This window comes from Carcharodon carcharias, chromosome 14 (genome assembly GCF_017639515.1).
Source record: "Carcharodon carcharias isolate sCarCar2 chromosome 14, sCarCar2.pri, whole genome shotgun sequence".
Classification (NCBI taxonomy): Eukaryota; Metazoa; Chordata; class Chondrichthyes; order Lamniformes; family Lamnidae; genus Carcharodon; species Carcharodon carcharias.
In genome coordinates, this window is record NC_054480.1 from 48621513 (window position 1) to 48637273 (window position 15761).

A 15761-nucleotide genomic window follows, 5' to 3' on the forward strand; every position below is an offset into this window, starting at 1 on the left:
GACTCTCTCCCACAAACAGTTCCAGCTCCTGTTTCAGCCAGAATGCACCTCCCCTTAAGGCGTGAAAACTGGCTTTAGGTCGTCCATTGCCATCTCTGAATGGATCCAGCTTCACATAAAGCTGGGCTCTCTGTTGAGCATGCAGCAACTCAACAGTGAGTTTAACATTGGTTCCATTCAGCAATCCATGCTTCAGATGGAACAGATGTGGATTAACAGCACATCGGGATCTTGTACCCGCATTTGGGGACAATCAAATTTTGCTCCCAAAAAGTCTGAGAGACATAACCTGTTCATGTCACCCAGTTGACCTTCATTAATTAGAGAAATAAAAATTGCAAAAGATTTCTTTAAAATGCCACAAAATATTTGTGCATTTGATATCTTAGCTCCATTTCTCAATGAATAACAATAGCTTTAGCCGATTTTCCACCCTTATGTTTTTCTCTTGTTCTTAAGATATTGATAAATATTAGCTTCTTTTAAAATTTCCAATCCGCCAGAGATATCCAAGGTTTGATTTTCAATTAGTCCTGGGTTACATGATCTAAAGCTTTACAGTTGGCATACTATGATAGGACACAGTGAGCTTCAGTTAGGAGAGGGGTAATCAATTTCTAATTCCTGTCATCAAAGTATATTGGTATGGATTTCAGATAAAAAAAAAATCAAGTTCAGTTGTGATTTCCTACACAGATGAGCAACCTGCGAACACTCACTATCTAAGCTCATACACCAAGATTGGCAGTGTGGATGTTAGAATGAAGAATATCTCAGCAAGAGTGAACAATTTCAGAAAAGAGCAGGAGAAAATGTATGACAATCAAATAAAAAGATTAAAATTGACCCGTTGATTATGGGATTGCTTCGCTTTTCTCTAGCATGTTGCTTCCAGTGTTTAATATGCGCGTAGTCCTGCATTGTCACTTCACCAGGTTAGCACCTCATTTTTAGGTATGCCTGGTGCTGCTCCAAGCATGCTTTTCTGTACTCCTCATTAATTCATTGCAGTGAGGTGATCTGTGCCAAGGATGGGAGGAAGAGGGCAGCCTCTCAAACCAAGCAAGCATGGATGAAAGTGATCGAGAAAGTGAGGAGCAGGAGTGTAGTCCTTCAAACTTGGATGTAGTGCCCAAGAGATTCAAGGATGTCAGCAGAGCAGGAAAGACAATTATCATAGCATTTTCAGGTGCCAAATCACTGTCTGTCTTTCCTATCATTTTCCTTCACAACACTCCAAAGGCCAACTCACCTTGCAGCTCCATGCTTTCCTCTCTCTCAAGGTACCTCAACACATCTCCACCTGAACAACTAACAGTGACACTGAACCTTACCTATGTCCCATCACCCACTCGTGTGTCAGCCAAGGCTCAATTGTTTGTACTCTCTCTTGAATCTGAAGATTCTTTGTTTAAGCCCTACTCCAGGAGTTGAGCACAAAAATAAACGCTGACACTCCAATGCAGTATTGAGGATGTGCTGCATTGCCAGAGGTACCAGTGTTCAGGTTAGCATTGACCCAAGGACCAATCTGCCCACTCAGAAAACCATGAAAGATCCCATGGAACTATTTTGTAGAGCAACGGAGTTATCCCTGGTGCCCTGGCCAGTACTTATCACTCAGTCAACATCACAAAACTGATTATCTGATCATTATCACATTGCTATTTGTTGGAGCTTGCTGTGTTTGGTTGCAGTAGAGAGCTTCAGTTGGAGATTGGTGACTGAGGGAGTTTAAGGGTTAAATTAAGGGTTAAAGACTATCTAAAGTCTAGTCTTTCTTTAATTTAGCAATTAAATAAAAGTTGCTGTTAGGATTGGAAGGTGAGTTTTAATTCAGCCTTAAAGCAGGGCTCATACAGGCTCTGCTTTTGATTTATCCTAATTTTGTTAATTTAGTTTAATTGTTTTAACTCAAGAGTTACAGCTGCAACTAATTAGATAACTGGCTTAAGCAAGTTTTCAGAGGCTAGCTTCAGAGAATATAAAAGTAGGCAATCTTATTGTACTAACTTTGTGCTGGAGTGCTGTGTTTGGCTACAGTGTTTCAGTTGGAGTTTGGTGAGAAGGGAGGAGGTGCTCCTTTTTCTACCTTTGTTCAGAAAGAAGAGTGGTGTCCTTATTAAGTAGATACTGGTGAGTAAATTAGAAAAGTGTAATACTTTCCAAGTTCCTATACTTGGATTTATCTGAGAAGTGCCAGGAAAAAGGGAAATCTAGGGCCAAAGTAATATAAATAATCCAAAATAGAATAAAGCTAATGTAAGAGAAGTAGAGTTAAGACATAGGGCAGCTCTGTCAAGTGGAATGCATGTCCTGTAATATGTGTGAAGTCGTGGATGCTACCGGTGTCCTAGATGACCACATGTGCAGGAAATGCTGTCAGCTGCAGAAACATTAACTCTGAGCATGAGCGGTGGCTGGAGTCACTGTGGTGGATTGATGAGGCTATGTGGATAGCATTTTCAGTGAGGTGGCTGCACCACAGCTTAAGGGCCTGGAGACAGAGAGGGAATGGGTGAACACCAGGCAGACCAAGAAAAGCAGGCAGTGCAGGAGTTCCCTGAGGTCCTGCTCACAAATTGGTTTTCTGTTTTGGAAGCTGGTGAGGATGCTGGCTCCTCAGGAATGCATTCAGAGCTAAGTTTGTGGCACCATGAGTGGCTTGGCTGTGCAAGAGGGGAAGAAGAAGAAAGGGAGAGCTATAATGATAGGGGATTCAATAGTTAGGGGAACAGACAGGCATTTCGGTGGCTGTGACTCCAGGATTGTATATTGCCTCCCTGGTGCCAGGGTCAAGGATGTCAGAGTGGCTGCAGGACATTCTTAAGGTGGATGGTAGACAGCCAGAGGTTGTGGTCCACACTGGGAGAAATGATTTAGGTAGGAAGGGGGATGTGGTCCTGCAATCAGAATTTAGGGAGCTGGGTGGAACATTAGCAAGCAGAACCTCAAATATAGTAATCTCTGGATTACTCCCAGTGCCACATGCCAATGAGTACAGAAATAAGAGGATAAGACAGCTGAATATGTGGCTGGAAAGATGGTGCAGGAGAGAGGGCTTTAGATTCCTAGGACACTGGACTAGCGTTGGGGAAGATGGTACCTGTACAAACTGGACAGGATGCACCTGAACAGAGCTGGGACTGAGTTCCTTGCGGGGTGTGTCGCTAGTTCTGTTGGGAGGGCTTTAAGCTAACTCAGCAGGGGTGTGGGAACAGAAAATTAAATACCAGGGTGCAAAAAATACTGGGAGGGACAGTTCGCATTACTATAGAGAATAGTAAGGTAATGGGTAAGGGGGGGGGGAAAAAGTAACAGACTAAACCAGGATTACTATGCATATATATGAATGCATGGAGTAAGTAAATACGATTTGGGGAGTTACAGATGCAGATTGCCATGTGGAAATATGATGTTATGGCAGTAACAGAGACCTGGCTTGAGAGAGGGCAGAACTGGGTGTTAAATATTCCTGGGTACAAGGTATTCAGTAGTGTTAGGAAAGGAGGAGGGGTGGTGGCATTGGTTAAGGGGAGCATTGCAGTGCTGGAGAAAGAGGATGTCTGAGGATTCAATGGCAGAATCAATTTGGCTATAGCTAAGAAACAAAAAAGGGTGCAATTACATTGCTCAGTGCCGTCTATAGACTGCCAAATAGTGAGAAGGAAGTAGATGAACAAATCTGCAGGGAAATTAGAGATGCAGGCATTCTAGAGTAGCTATAATGGGGAAGTTTAATTACCTGAATGTAGACTGGGACAGTGGTAGTGTAAACGGTGGAGAGGGCAAAAGTTCCTAGATTGCGTTCAGGAGAATTTTCTACAGCAGTTTGTGTCCGATCCAACAAGAAAAGATGCACTGTTGGAACAGGTTCTTGGAAATGAGGTGAGCCAAGTAGATCAAATGTCAGTAGGGGAACACTTAGGAGACAGTGATCATTGTATTGTATGTATGGATGATAGTAAAGGACAATAGGCAAACCAGAGTAAAAATAATTAACTGGACAAGAGCCAACTTCAATTGGGCAAGAACAAAACTGGGCCAGAAAGACTGGAACAAAAGGTTGACAGGAAAAACTAGCTGAACAATGGGCTACCTTCAAAAAAGAATTGGTTCAAGCACAGTCAAAGTATATTCCATTGAAAGGTAGGGCAAACAAATCTACAGCTCCCTGGATGAAAAAAAGAGATTGAAATGAAGGAAAAGTGCTTATGACAGGTGTCAGGTAGAAAATACAATTGAGAACCAAAAGGAATACAGAAGATTCAGAGAGGAGGTGAAAAAGCATATTAGAGAAGCAGGGATTATAAAAAAAAAAAAGCCAACATAAAGGGGAATCCTAAAGTCTTCTATAGGTATAGAGTAAGAGGGTGGTAAAAGGAGGAGTAGGGCCGATTAGGGACCTAAAAGGGAGTTTACACATGGATGAAGGGGCCGTGGCTGTCATTTTAAATGAATACTTTGCACCTGTCTTTACCAAGGAGGTTGATGCTACCCAGGCCATGGTGACAGATGAGGAAACTGTCATTAGAAGGGTTCAAAATTGACGAGGAGGAAGTGTTGAATAGACTGTTGGTACTTAAAGTTGGCAAGGCACTGGGACTGGATGTGATCCAAGAATATTGAAGGGAGTGAGTAGAAATTGCAGGGGCACTGGCCATAGTCTTTCAGCCTTCCCTAGACTCGGGTGGTCCCTGAGGACTAGAGAATTGCAAACATTATGCCCTTGTTCAAAAAAGGTTGTAAGAATAAGCCCAACAAATACAGACCAGTCAGTTTAACTTCAGTGGTGGGCAAGATTCTAGAAACAATTATTTGGGATAGAATCAGTAGTCACATGGAAAATTATAGGTTGCTAAGGAAGAACCAGCATGGATTTCTAAAGGGGAAACTGTTTAACTAACTTGCCAGAGTTTTTTGAAGAGGTAACAGAAAAGGGCAATGAGGGTAATGCTTTTGATGTGGTGTACATGGACTTTGAAAAGGCATTTGACACAGTGCTGCACAATCGACTTGAGAAAAGTTATTGCTCATGGAATAACAGGGACTGTAGCAACATGGATACAAAACTGGCTGAAAAATAGGAAGCAGAGAGTAATGGTCAACTGATGTTTTTCAGGCTGGAGCAAGATTTGTAGTGGGGTTCCCCAGGGGTTGGTAATGGGACCCCCTTGCTTTTCTTGATGCATATTAATGATCTAGATCTTGGTGTGCAGGGAAGTGGAGCTCAAAGTGACAGAAGTCCAAAGCAGGTGAACTGACTTTCAGTAAGTTGGAAATCACCTGTCAAGCAGTGAAACATTCTCAATAGAAGTGCTGTGAACACCAGTCTCCCACCTAAGCATGGCTGCAGTAATTCAGTTCCATTCTTGAAGAGTTCACAGGCTGACAGTTGCACTGAACAAATATTCCCTGCTGTATCTTGCCTGTTTGATCCAGGCAAGTTCTGCAGTTCAGATAATCTGTGCACTGGATGTTAAATCCAGTGTTCTTGGTTAAATCCAGGGATAAATATATTAATTACTCAACTGACAGCTCCACAGGGCTTTAACCCTTCTGCCTACATTTAATTCCACTTCCACCTTCCTCTCCCACCCCTTTTTCAATTAAAATCCTGCCCATTGTCTCCACAAATTGGTTTTGACTTTACACCAAGTGCAGGCTGTGTCCTTGGTTCCACTGTTCTAGACAAGGTGAATAGCCTGTCATGACCTACAATACCTAATTTATTTAAAATGCGTAATCGTATGGCTTCCCAATCCCTTCTTTTCTAGTGATAACATGCCCAATTTACATAATATCGCTTCATCATCTAATTCTTCCACCCACTCATTCAAACTGCTCTCTGCCCTAGTATTCTGTAGTGACAAACTGTAGACTGTGGCCAGGATTTTCCATGAAATGCACTAAGTGCATTAGTGCGTGTTTTAAAAAAAAAACACAACAACATTCCACCTGCCAGCCACAATGGTGGGCTTTCACACTGTATTGTGTGCTTCAGACTGCATTAATTATTCATCCAAGGGGAGTGCACTGTTTCATTATTGGGCAGCATCTGATTCACCTGCCCTGCCATGATCTCAGCACTTCCTAACTCCAGGTGCCATATTTAAATGGTGCCACTGCACAATGTGTTCACACTCTTCTGCAACCTTGGACACTTCCAGTGAAGACATGCAGGGGTGGGGGGGAATTTTCCCCTTATCGGGCAGGTGTGGTGAACGAGCCTGGGAGCAGCCATGCATCAGTCTGCTGCCTGTGATTAGGCCCCAACAGTGATTTCACGCTGGCTAGCCAATTAAACATGAAACACATGCTGATAACCTCAGCGCTGCTGGGCTTGGGGAGGGGAGAGAAGCACACGCATTGAAGTGCGCATGTGTGCGAGGGCATACTTAGTGAAAGCTCTCTGAAGGCACAAAGCTCCTCAGGGAACTGAAGGTTTTTTAAATGAAAAATAAAGATTTTGCATATGAGATAAATACTCGCCACATGTGGCTCAATCAGATGACATGAGACGTGTAAAAAAGATATTAATTTTAGTAAGCGCTGGAAACCTCATCCCACTCGCAGGTCTTCAAGGAGCCAGCCCTGTATTCTGTGTGGTCCCTCGAAGCTTACTCAGGATGTAAGAGTTGTGGATGCTTACTGGGTATCTGGCACAAACCTGCAATGACAAGTTTATGGTTGCATGCCAGCTGTACATTGAGTGAGTGGGAGCCTTTCCAGTTAACGTACTGGGCTGCCTGTTGCCTGGGAGCTTTTACAGTCACATGAGTGCAGTTAATGGCACCCTGCACCTGTGGGGAACTAGAAATCTCAGCAAAGCCCAGTGATCTTGCTCCCTGGCTTGCCTGATCTCTGTCGGTGTTGACAAAATTGTGAGCCTTTGCAAAAAGGGCATCCGTGACCTCCTGGGTGCATTTATGGGTGGACGCTTGGGTAATGCTGCAGAGATCCCCATTGCAGCCCTGGAAGGAGCCACTGGTGTAGAAGTTGAGTGCAGCAATTGCTTTCACAGCTGCTGGCAATAGATGTTCTCCAAGTCCCCATGGTACCAAATCCTGCAGAATGCAGCAAATGTGAGTCACCAGATCCTTTGACATGCAGAGGCATCTGACACTGGTTCTCTCATCTGCAGATAACACATGTGATGTCCATACACCCTTGGTCTAGCGAGGTGGTTACAAATGACAGCTCTGACGATCATCCTCTGCATCTGCAGGTAGACTTCAGGTTCTGATCCTCCCTCTGGTGAGCCAGGCACCTCCATCACATTCTTCTCTCCTGCCTGTAAGCAATAATGCAAGTGGTGATAACACCAGGATCGGGCTTCCTGATGGTCTCCTCACTGCAGTATCAGTGAGAAACATGGAAGAGTCAGCATTCATTTCCAAAGGTCCACAAACTGTCAATTAATTGTCTCTGATTGAGCTTGAGGCCTTTTTGCACACACCAGAGTACTGGCCCCTGAAATGACACCCAGTGCAAGGTGCACATGAACATCACCAAAACCATGCCCCTCCCTGCTACCCCCCCCACCCACATGATTGACTGCCAACAGTTTCAGCCATGCAACTGGATGTTCTGCTTTCAGCCCAAGCACTAGGATTATCATTACCTGCACTCCAAGACTGCACTGTTTGGACTAAACATGAGGATTAATGTTTAGTGAATGCATGAGATTAATTTAGGAGGTCCAGAGGCTTCTCTCCTGTGAGTGGTGAATGGCCACATTTCCAAGGGGTTCTCAAGCTTGTCCAGTTGCCCAATAACACTGCAGTTCCATAACACTCCATTGAATGTGAAGGCTGTGAACAAGGGTTTAAAACTAGGGAAAGAATCATTGCCACTTTGAGGATCAGTGTTGCATGAATGAGCATTATTGCTCCACTTTACTGGCTCCCTGAATGTCAACTGAACAGCTGCCAACCTGTCTCAGCTGTGCCTCTGTCCTCATTTTGGAACTATCAATTCAGTTGGGTGGCCGCTTAGTGCCCACCACCCACCCCAAGTCATGTGTCTCAGTGCAATCTTCTCTACTCGTGGAGCCCTTGCCCTGCTGCCCCTTCCCCTTCCCTCAGTCCTGACTGGCCCCCTTGCCCTACAGCACAGTGAAAGCCACCCTGCCTTAATACTGCTGATATCTGTAGAGATTTGCCTGTGAGAACTCCCAAAACTAACACAATCCAGCCTGTAAAACTTGGCTCTGACCCCTGCACCCTGCAATATATGCAAACTCACCCCGAGTCTCAGGCAAAGTGTGGCTCACCAACTGCATGTCGTTTAAATTCTGTGAAACACATCGTTCTCATTGGAAGCCGACGTGGGCTCTTAATCTGGCATGATGAAGGGATGATTCCGGCGAGCAGACATCATAATGAGATGCTGACTTATGCTCATAGAATTCATGACATTCAGCAGTGGGAAATGTGGCCTGCCATTGACAGCTGAAGCACATGATCGCTTCCTTGCTTTTTTGCTGTTGTTTTACCAGGGTTTGGGTCCTCGCGCAAACTTTAGCTCTGACACACCATGATGCCCATAGTGATCAGGAGCAGAAAAGTGTTTTCAACGCAGTAGCACCAACAATTTCAGAACAGTGTTAACCTGACTAATAGGAACTTGAATGAGATAAGGTACAACATCAAACTGTCTCATTTTACAAAAAAGCGATTAAATGGAATTTTCAGAATTCGAACGGTCAATTTCCTAAATTCCCTAGTTAATGGAAAACAATCCTGGACTTGGCAGAGATCCACTTTGAAACTATTCCAAATTGGGTCATCCTGTTACTGATTAGGGGGGCTGTGTGTGTGATGGAGAGGGGTCATTGAATCTTGAAGATTGGGACTTATCCTTAGGACTATGGGTAACATTATTGTCATTGTTCAATTCCTCTGAAATGGCTACCTACAGGTATGAAATGAAAATAACCCTTGTGGGTCTGAAAATACTTGTTACTGACTGGGTCCCCAACTCTTTCCATTGTTTTAAATCTACAGTCACTTGCAGTAAAGAAGCAGTGGGCAGAATCATCCCAGATTTGCACTAACTGCAGAAGCAGGCAGGAAAAAGGGCATTTTACCCAATGGCTGCAATCATCAGGCAGTGGTCGGCACGTAAAATCTTAGGCCCTGCGGGAAAAGGTGATGGTGGATCCTGTCGGATGGTTCCCTGAGCAGACTGTCAAAGTCATTTGGCAGAATGCCTCATCACCAGAACTTTTCCAACAAGCACCAAGACGTAGCTTGGCTGGTGGTGAGAAAGGCCCTCCCCATCAGATCCTTCCTACACACTAGGAGTCTCACCCCCTCTGCACGTTGCCCTCAAGGTGGCTGTGGTGGGGACCAGTCTGTTGTTCACCTCCTTGTAGATTGTGCCTTTGCAAAGAAGGTCTGGAGAGAGATTGTGGTTTCTGTCGAGGTTCATCCCAAGCAGTTCTGTGACATGACTCTGTGCTCTACGGGCTGTTCCCAGGGACACACACTGAGACAAACATCAACTGCAGCTTGAGGATCATCAACTCAGTGAAAGATGCTCTTTGGTCTGCCCGAAACTTGTTGGTCTTCCAGTGCAAAGAGTTGTCCCCGACCAAGTGTTGCAGACTGGCACATTCCAAGGTCCAGGACTACATGCTGAGGAACGCACTAAAGCTTGGGGCAGCCGCCGCAAAGGCGCAATGGGGAAGGGTTGCTGTCTAAGACCTTTCTGCCACAGTGCACCGAGAGACTGGGAACTGTTTAGAGTCCCTTGGGCTGTACAGTTCAAAGTGAATGTCTGCAAATGATTGTAATATTCATTTATTGTATTGATGCACCTCGTGATACATGTTGTAAAAGTTGAACCTGATTGTACCTTTGGTGATTTTGAAATGGTTTGGTATGTTCTTCCAGATATTTTATGAATAAAGCATATTTTTCCACAGCACTCACCCACCCTACACCAGTGCAGAGACACACACCTGGGTGGGACCTAGCTTTAGAATAGCCTCGGCATCACAATCTGGTGAGCACATCACACTTTCTGATCCACAGCAGGCAGAGGCAGGGACTTCCCACGTCCCTGCGACTGCTGGCAGCCAGAACTCTGAGTCCGATGACAAGCCTCTGGACTCAGTCATGTCTCAGTTATTGGAGCTGCAAAGGCAAGCTTGCGAACATCAGGAAGGGATGTCTGCTGCATTCTTCAGATTGCACGGCAAGATGGAGAAGTCTGTCTGCTTTCAGCCTGTGGTGACAGTGCCAGCATGCCTACTCACCAACACTGGTATGATGGCAGCCACCATGGAGGCCTTGGTCCAGGATGTCATTGCTGCGTGGACTGCACTTCATCACTAACACCATGGTTGGCCTCCAACAGTGTGCACACACAAATAGGGTGCTGGGCAGCTCGATCTCACTTAAGCTACTCCTTCTCCTCGATTGAGATAGCCAGGGGCCCTCCAGCACCCAGAGGGAGGAGGGTCAGCAGGTGCACATCCCAGGATCATCCAGCCAGGTGACTCCAGGAGTATCCAGTTCAACCGAATTCCCCTCTTCGTGTGACCTCAGCAGCTCCAGTTCCACAGGCCGAGGAGGGTGCCACTGCCACACAGCAGGACACTGAAAGCAGGCCAGGGCCCTCCAGGTCTCAGCCTTCCAGAGGATGCCTGCCAAGGTCATCACAAGGTGTAGCAGTCAGCAGGCTGCCTCCACTGCGGATATTGGCAGAGCGCCAAGACATAATGATAGGGTTAGGAGTCTTAAGAGGTAGGGACACAACCTGGACACAGGTGTTAATCACTTGCACATAATGTTCACTATTGTAAATAAACTCCCAAGAATGTCTCCCTGCCTATGGTTCCTTGTTCTAATGAGCAGTGTTCATTCACTCAGATGTGAAACCTTTCTTTAAGATAAAGGCAGGTGTCTCAGTCCAGGGCATCTTCCCTGTGCTTTGTGCAACCTTCAGACCAGTGATGGTCCAGTCTCTCACTCTCTGGAAACATTACTGATGTCTTCAACGGTGCTGGTCATTTTCTGTCAATGTCGTGGGCAGATGTCAGAGTTCTGTCATTCTGTGTTCTCAGCACCATTTTTTTAAGATGAGCTGGCCCCCATCATCAGCATCTGTGACCAATAATGCTGTGATCCTGAAAGGGTCAGGTGCTGAAGGCTGACAAAGGATGTGATGCATTTAAAGTTTCTCAGCTGCGTTTCCCTGATCTCAGAGCACAAGCAAGCTACCCTTGGCCAGACAGGAGTCACATTCACAGGGGCTATGTGAAGATCTATGGTGTGTCCTCACTGCATGCCATCATTGTTCTCCTGGAATGAAGTGACTATTAAGGCCTCTGCTGGATCTTCATGACAGGAGCCTTATCAGAGTATGCAGGCTGCCATCAGCCAGGCTGGAGTCAAACATTCACAGATACAATAAGGATCTATGGTACTGCCTCGCTGCATGGTGGCATCTTCATGCCTCTGTGTTGCCCAAGTGGGCAGATAAGCATGTTGTCATCTTCCACAAATTTAGCAGCTGAAGGCCTCCATTTCCTCAGCCAGCTCCTCTCCCCGTTGCAACGCCAGGTTGTAAAGAGTGCAGCAGGTGACAATGTTGCATGACTCTCTCTGTGGACTATATTGCAGGGCTCCACCAGACTGATCCAGGCACCAGAACCTCACTTTCAGTATCCCCAATGGTTTGCTCCACCAAGGTACAAGTTGCAGCATGTGCCTCGTTATACTGTTGCTCTGCTGCAGTCTGAGGCCACCATATGGGTGTCATCAGCCACGGCCTCTGCAGGTAGCCCTTGTCCCTGAGGAGCCAACCCTGCAGCCTCTGGACCCTGGAAGATGTCAGGGATCTGAGAATGTAGGAATCATGGATACTTCCTGGGAACTATGCGCAGACCTGCAGGATGCGTTTGTGGTGGTCAACACCAGCTGAACATTCAGCAAGTCAAAGCCCTTGCGGTTGACATAGTTGATTGCGTGTTGCGATGGAGATCAAAGCGCTACATGAGTGAAGTCAATTGCATCCTGCACCTGGTGGGGAAACCCAAGATCTGAGCAAATCCAATCGCTGTTGCATCCTGGCTCTCTTGGTCCCTGGCGAAATGCACGAAGTTGTGTGCTCTCACGAAGATGCCGTTCGTGACCTCGTGGATGCATTTGTGGGTGGAGGCTTGTGATATCCCACAGAGGTCACTTACATGGCCACTGGCAGTGGACACCCTCCAGGCCCTTATGCCAACTGCAGCCAACCAGTTCCCTGGACATGTGCAGCCTTTGGCGACACTAGTTCTCAGTCATTTGCAGGTATGAAAGCCAACGTCTATAGACCTTGGGTCTAGTGAGGCGCCAAACAATGATACCTCTCTCTGGCTCTTCAGCAGCAGTGTGTGCAGGAGCCCCAGCCACCCTCTGTTCCTGAGGGTGCTGCTCCTCCCTCAGCCCAGCCAGGTGCCTCCATCGCTCTCTTCTTCCCCACCCTATGTACATTTACAAGGCATACATGTAGGTCACCAGGCTCCTCTTGCACAATGAAAGACGTGTGAGTTGGCTTGGATGTTTTAAGACCCTCTCTTGATTATATCTGAAGGCCCTCCCACCGCACTGCAAACACTATTGTCTACCACTTGGATGGCCAGGGTTTAGTGCACTGTGTGGCTGCCTGAAACCCCACCCATCTCTGCCCCACTCCACCTGACTGGCAGCAACTTCACACACTGGTCTGCAAGCTGTGCTCTCAGCTCATGCGCAGGCATTCTCCTAACCCACACTGCAAGGCTGCACCGTTAGCTTGAACCATGGGGGAGACAGGACCAAACCTGAATAATGACATTGTAAGGGGCTGTGAGCCCAGTGATGGCCAGCTTTAACAAAGCAATTGTACAACTTGCCCAGTCATCCAACTGTTCTACAGTCTACTGAAACACTCATTAGTTTGCAGTCTGTGCCTGAGGGGTGAAAAGCTCTGGAGCACTTGGTGGCATTTTCATGCCTCTGTGTTGCCTAAGTGGGCAGATAAGCTAGAGGCCCAAATCCGTGCATGTCAATGTGGCTGTGTCTGAACTGTCTCAGCTGTGGAGGAATGGTCACTTTATACAAAGGTGGCTGCTTCCCCTGCCCCGGGTCACAGGCCTGTCGATCACACTTTCTTCCAATGCTGTTTTTAAAAGTAAATAAAAATAAATTACATCAAGAAGAAATGGGTATGCACTCACAATATACATAATTAAACCGTACCTTCAGACCAATGTGTATTTCCTGTGGTGGCGGAGGATGTTCTAGATTCACCTGAAATCAGTGCAAAAGCTAGGAGTTTAAAGTGCAGGTTACATACAGTACAAATTGAGTTTCTGCAATCTTTTGCCTGGAAGCCGGTCCCACTTACAAAACTGGTCAAACCCCCACACCAAATTCATCACCATGCAAAGTTTCCGCTTATGATGCCCATTTGCAGACCTCAAAAGATGCTTTTAAAATGTAGCTTTATGCTTTAGGTGCAAAGGCACCATTCAAAGGGTTTTAAATATTAAAAATATTTAATTTGCCAAGAAACTGATTTCGATACATAAATTAATCTAGTAAATCATACTGTTATGGTTTTCTCAGGTCATTTTCAGTTATTGAAAACAGGTTACTCACAGTGGGTGGACTAGACATTGGGCTATAACTTTTTCGGAGTGCAATCAGCGTTGGATTGCCACTCCCTTCCCAATTACTTGCTCTAAATTTCTTCCATGCTGGTCTCACCCATTCTTCTGACACCGGCCGGGCAAGATCCAAGCTGTGCAGCTGACTCGAAGGCCCAGTGTCGCAGTCCAACTCCGTGGGACTGAAGGAGGGCACGCCCCCTTTCTTTACAGCACTAGCTGCCGGAACCCAGGTAAATTTAAGAGTCAGATTTAAACTGACAGGCTAGGGAGGAGGTAAATGGCTAAGATAAACGGACAGGGTTTGGGGGGTGCGGGGGTGGTCGGATATTGTGAGGGTGTGGGGTGGGTGAAGGCAGTGGAGGGGGATAGGGATAGGTGGGGTTGGGGAGCAGGAATCGGACATGTGGGGGGTGTTCAAACATCAGTGGTCAGGAAGAGGATAGGCCTGTGAGGGGCTGAAGGTGGATGTGCGGTCGGGTCAGTTGGGGGTGGTCGGTACTGTGGGTGGGGAGTGTCGGTACTGCGGAAGACAGGTGCTGCAGGTGGGGGGTCGGGTTGGGGGGGTTGCTGTTGCGGGGGGGGTGGGGGGTCAAGTCAGGTCAAGGGGATAGGGAATACAGCGTGTGGGAAGTTAGAGGTTTTCATTCTTCTAACAATTTGTAATTGGTGTAACATAGCCAGAACCATTATAAATTTATGATGTAAATCGCATTTTCGGATGGTTCCCAAAGCAGGGCAGTTGCCCAGAGGAAGTTTGCACTTCTGGGCAATTCAGCCCAGACCTTTTGAAGTTCCGGGGGGGTGGGTTCCTAGCACAACTTTGGGGTACTCCCCAATCCGATGCTGGGGAGCACAGAAGTTATGGCCCAGTCTTATTAAAACGCTTCTTATTTTTTAACAATTCATTTCCAGACAGTATTTATAAAACTGCACTAGGTTACCAGTCAAACTATATCAAGATACAGTTTTAATGCTAGAAAAACATCAATTGTGCTCAAAACGCTGCCTGATTGCACTGAGTGAAAAAATTGTTAGTCGACAAAATGCAAATGAGTTTGAGCAGAAACTTTCTGAGGAGCATATTTTGCTTCTGGATTGCAATAAGTGGCTAACTATTGCCTACTTATGGGCTGCTTTCCCCATCCCCATCTGGGGAGGCAGTCGTATTGTGGCTGGACTAGTAATCCAGAGACCCAGGGTGTTCGAATCCCACCATTGCGTTGTCAATTCTCACCAAAAGGCATCAGGTTCACAAATGCCCTTTAAGGAAGAAAATCTGCCATCCTTACCTGGTTTGGCCTACATGCGAAGACAGGCAGATAGACCCAGTAGAGGTGGCAGCACAGTGGTACACAGTCTCATGGCAGTAGGTCAAACACGGGCAAGGAAACCTCCTGATTGATTACCACGTACGGCCACCCTATAATGCCACCCCATTCAGCTGACGAATCAGTGCTCCTCCATGTTGAACACCACTTGGAGGGAGCACTGAGGGTGGCAAGGACACAGAATGTACTCTGGGTGGGGGACTTCAATGTCCATCACCAAGAGTGGCTCAGTAGCACCACTACTAACCGAGCTGGTTGAGTCCTGAAGGATATAACTGTTTGAGTGGGAGCAGGTGGTGAGGAAATTAACAAGAGGGAAAAACATACTTGACCTCTTCCTCACCAGCCTGTCTGCTGCAGATGCATCTGCCCGTGGCAGTAGCGGTAGGACTGTCCACCTTTGGAGACAAATTCCTGTCCTCACATTGAAGACACCCTCCATGTTGTGTGGCACTACCACCATGGTAAATGGGATAGATTTCGAACAAATCTAGCAACTCAAGACTGGGCATCCATGAGATGCTGTGAGCCATCAGCAGCAGAATTGTACTCAATCACAAAGTGTAATCTCACATTTTGTGTTTTCGTTATATTCATTCACAGGATTTGGACTTCCCTGGCTAGGCCAGCATTTATAGCCCATCCTTAGTTGCCTTCTTGAATCACTGCAGTCCATGTGGTGTAGGTACACCCACAGTACTGTTAGGAATGGAGTTCCAGGGTTTTGGCCCAGTGACAGTGAAGGAATGGCGATTTTTCCAAGTCAGGATGGTGAGTGACTTGGA

General features: G+C 46.4%; 1 protein-coding gene across 6 annotated transcripts in view; it reads right to left on the reverse strand.

The window, feature by feature from the left end:
- The window catches only part of LOC121286796 (cadherin-like protein 26), a 118740-nt gene that overhangs the window by 31986 nt on the left and 70993 nt on the right, over positions 1 to 15761 (reverse strand). For 5 of the 6 annotated variants that reach the window (XM_041203840.1, XM_041203843.1, XM_041203838.1 and 2 more), the window contains one exon: positions 13236 to 13286. The exons of the other annotated variant lie outside the window; for it this stretch is intronic. In XM_041203840.1, coding sequence (XP_041059774.1) covers positions 13236 to 13286 — 51 coding nt within the window. The remainder of the gene's footprint in view (positions 1 to 13235; positions 13287 to 15761) is intronic. 6 annotated transcript variants of the gene reach the window in all.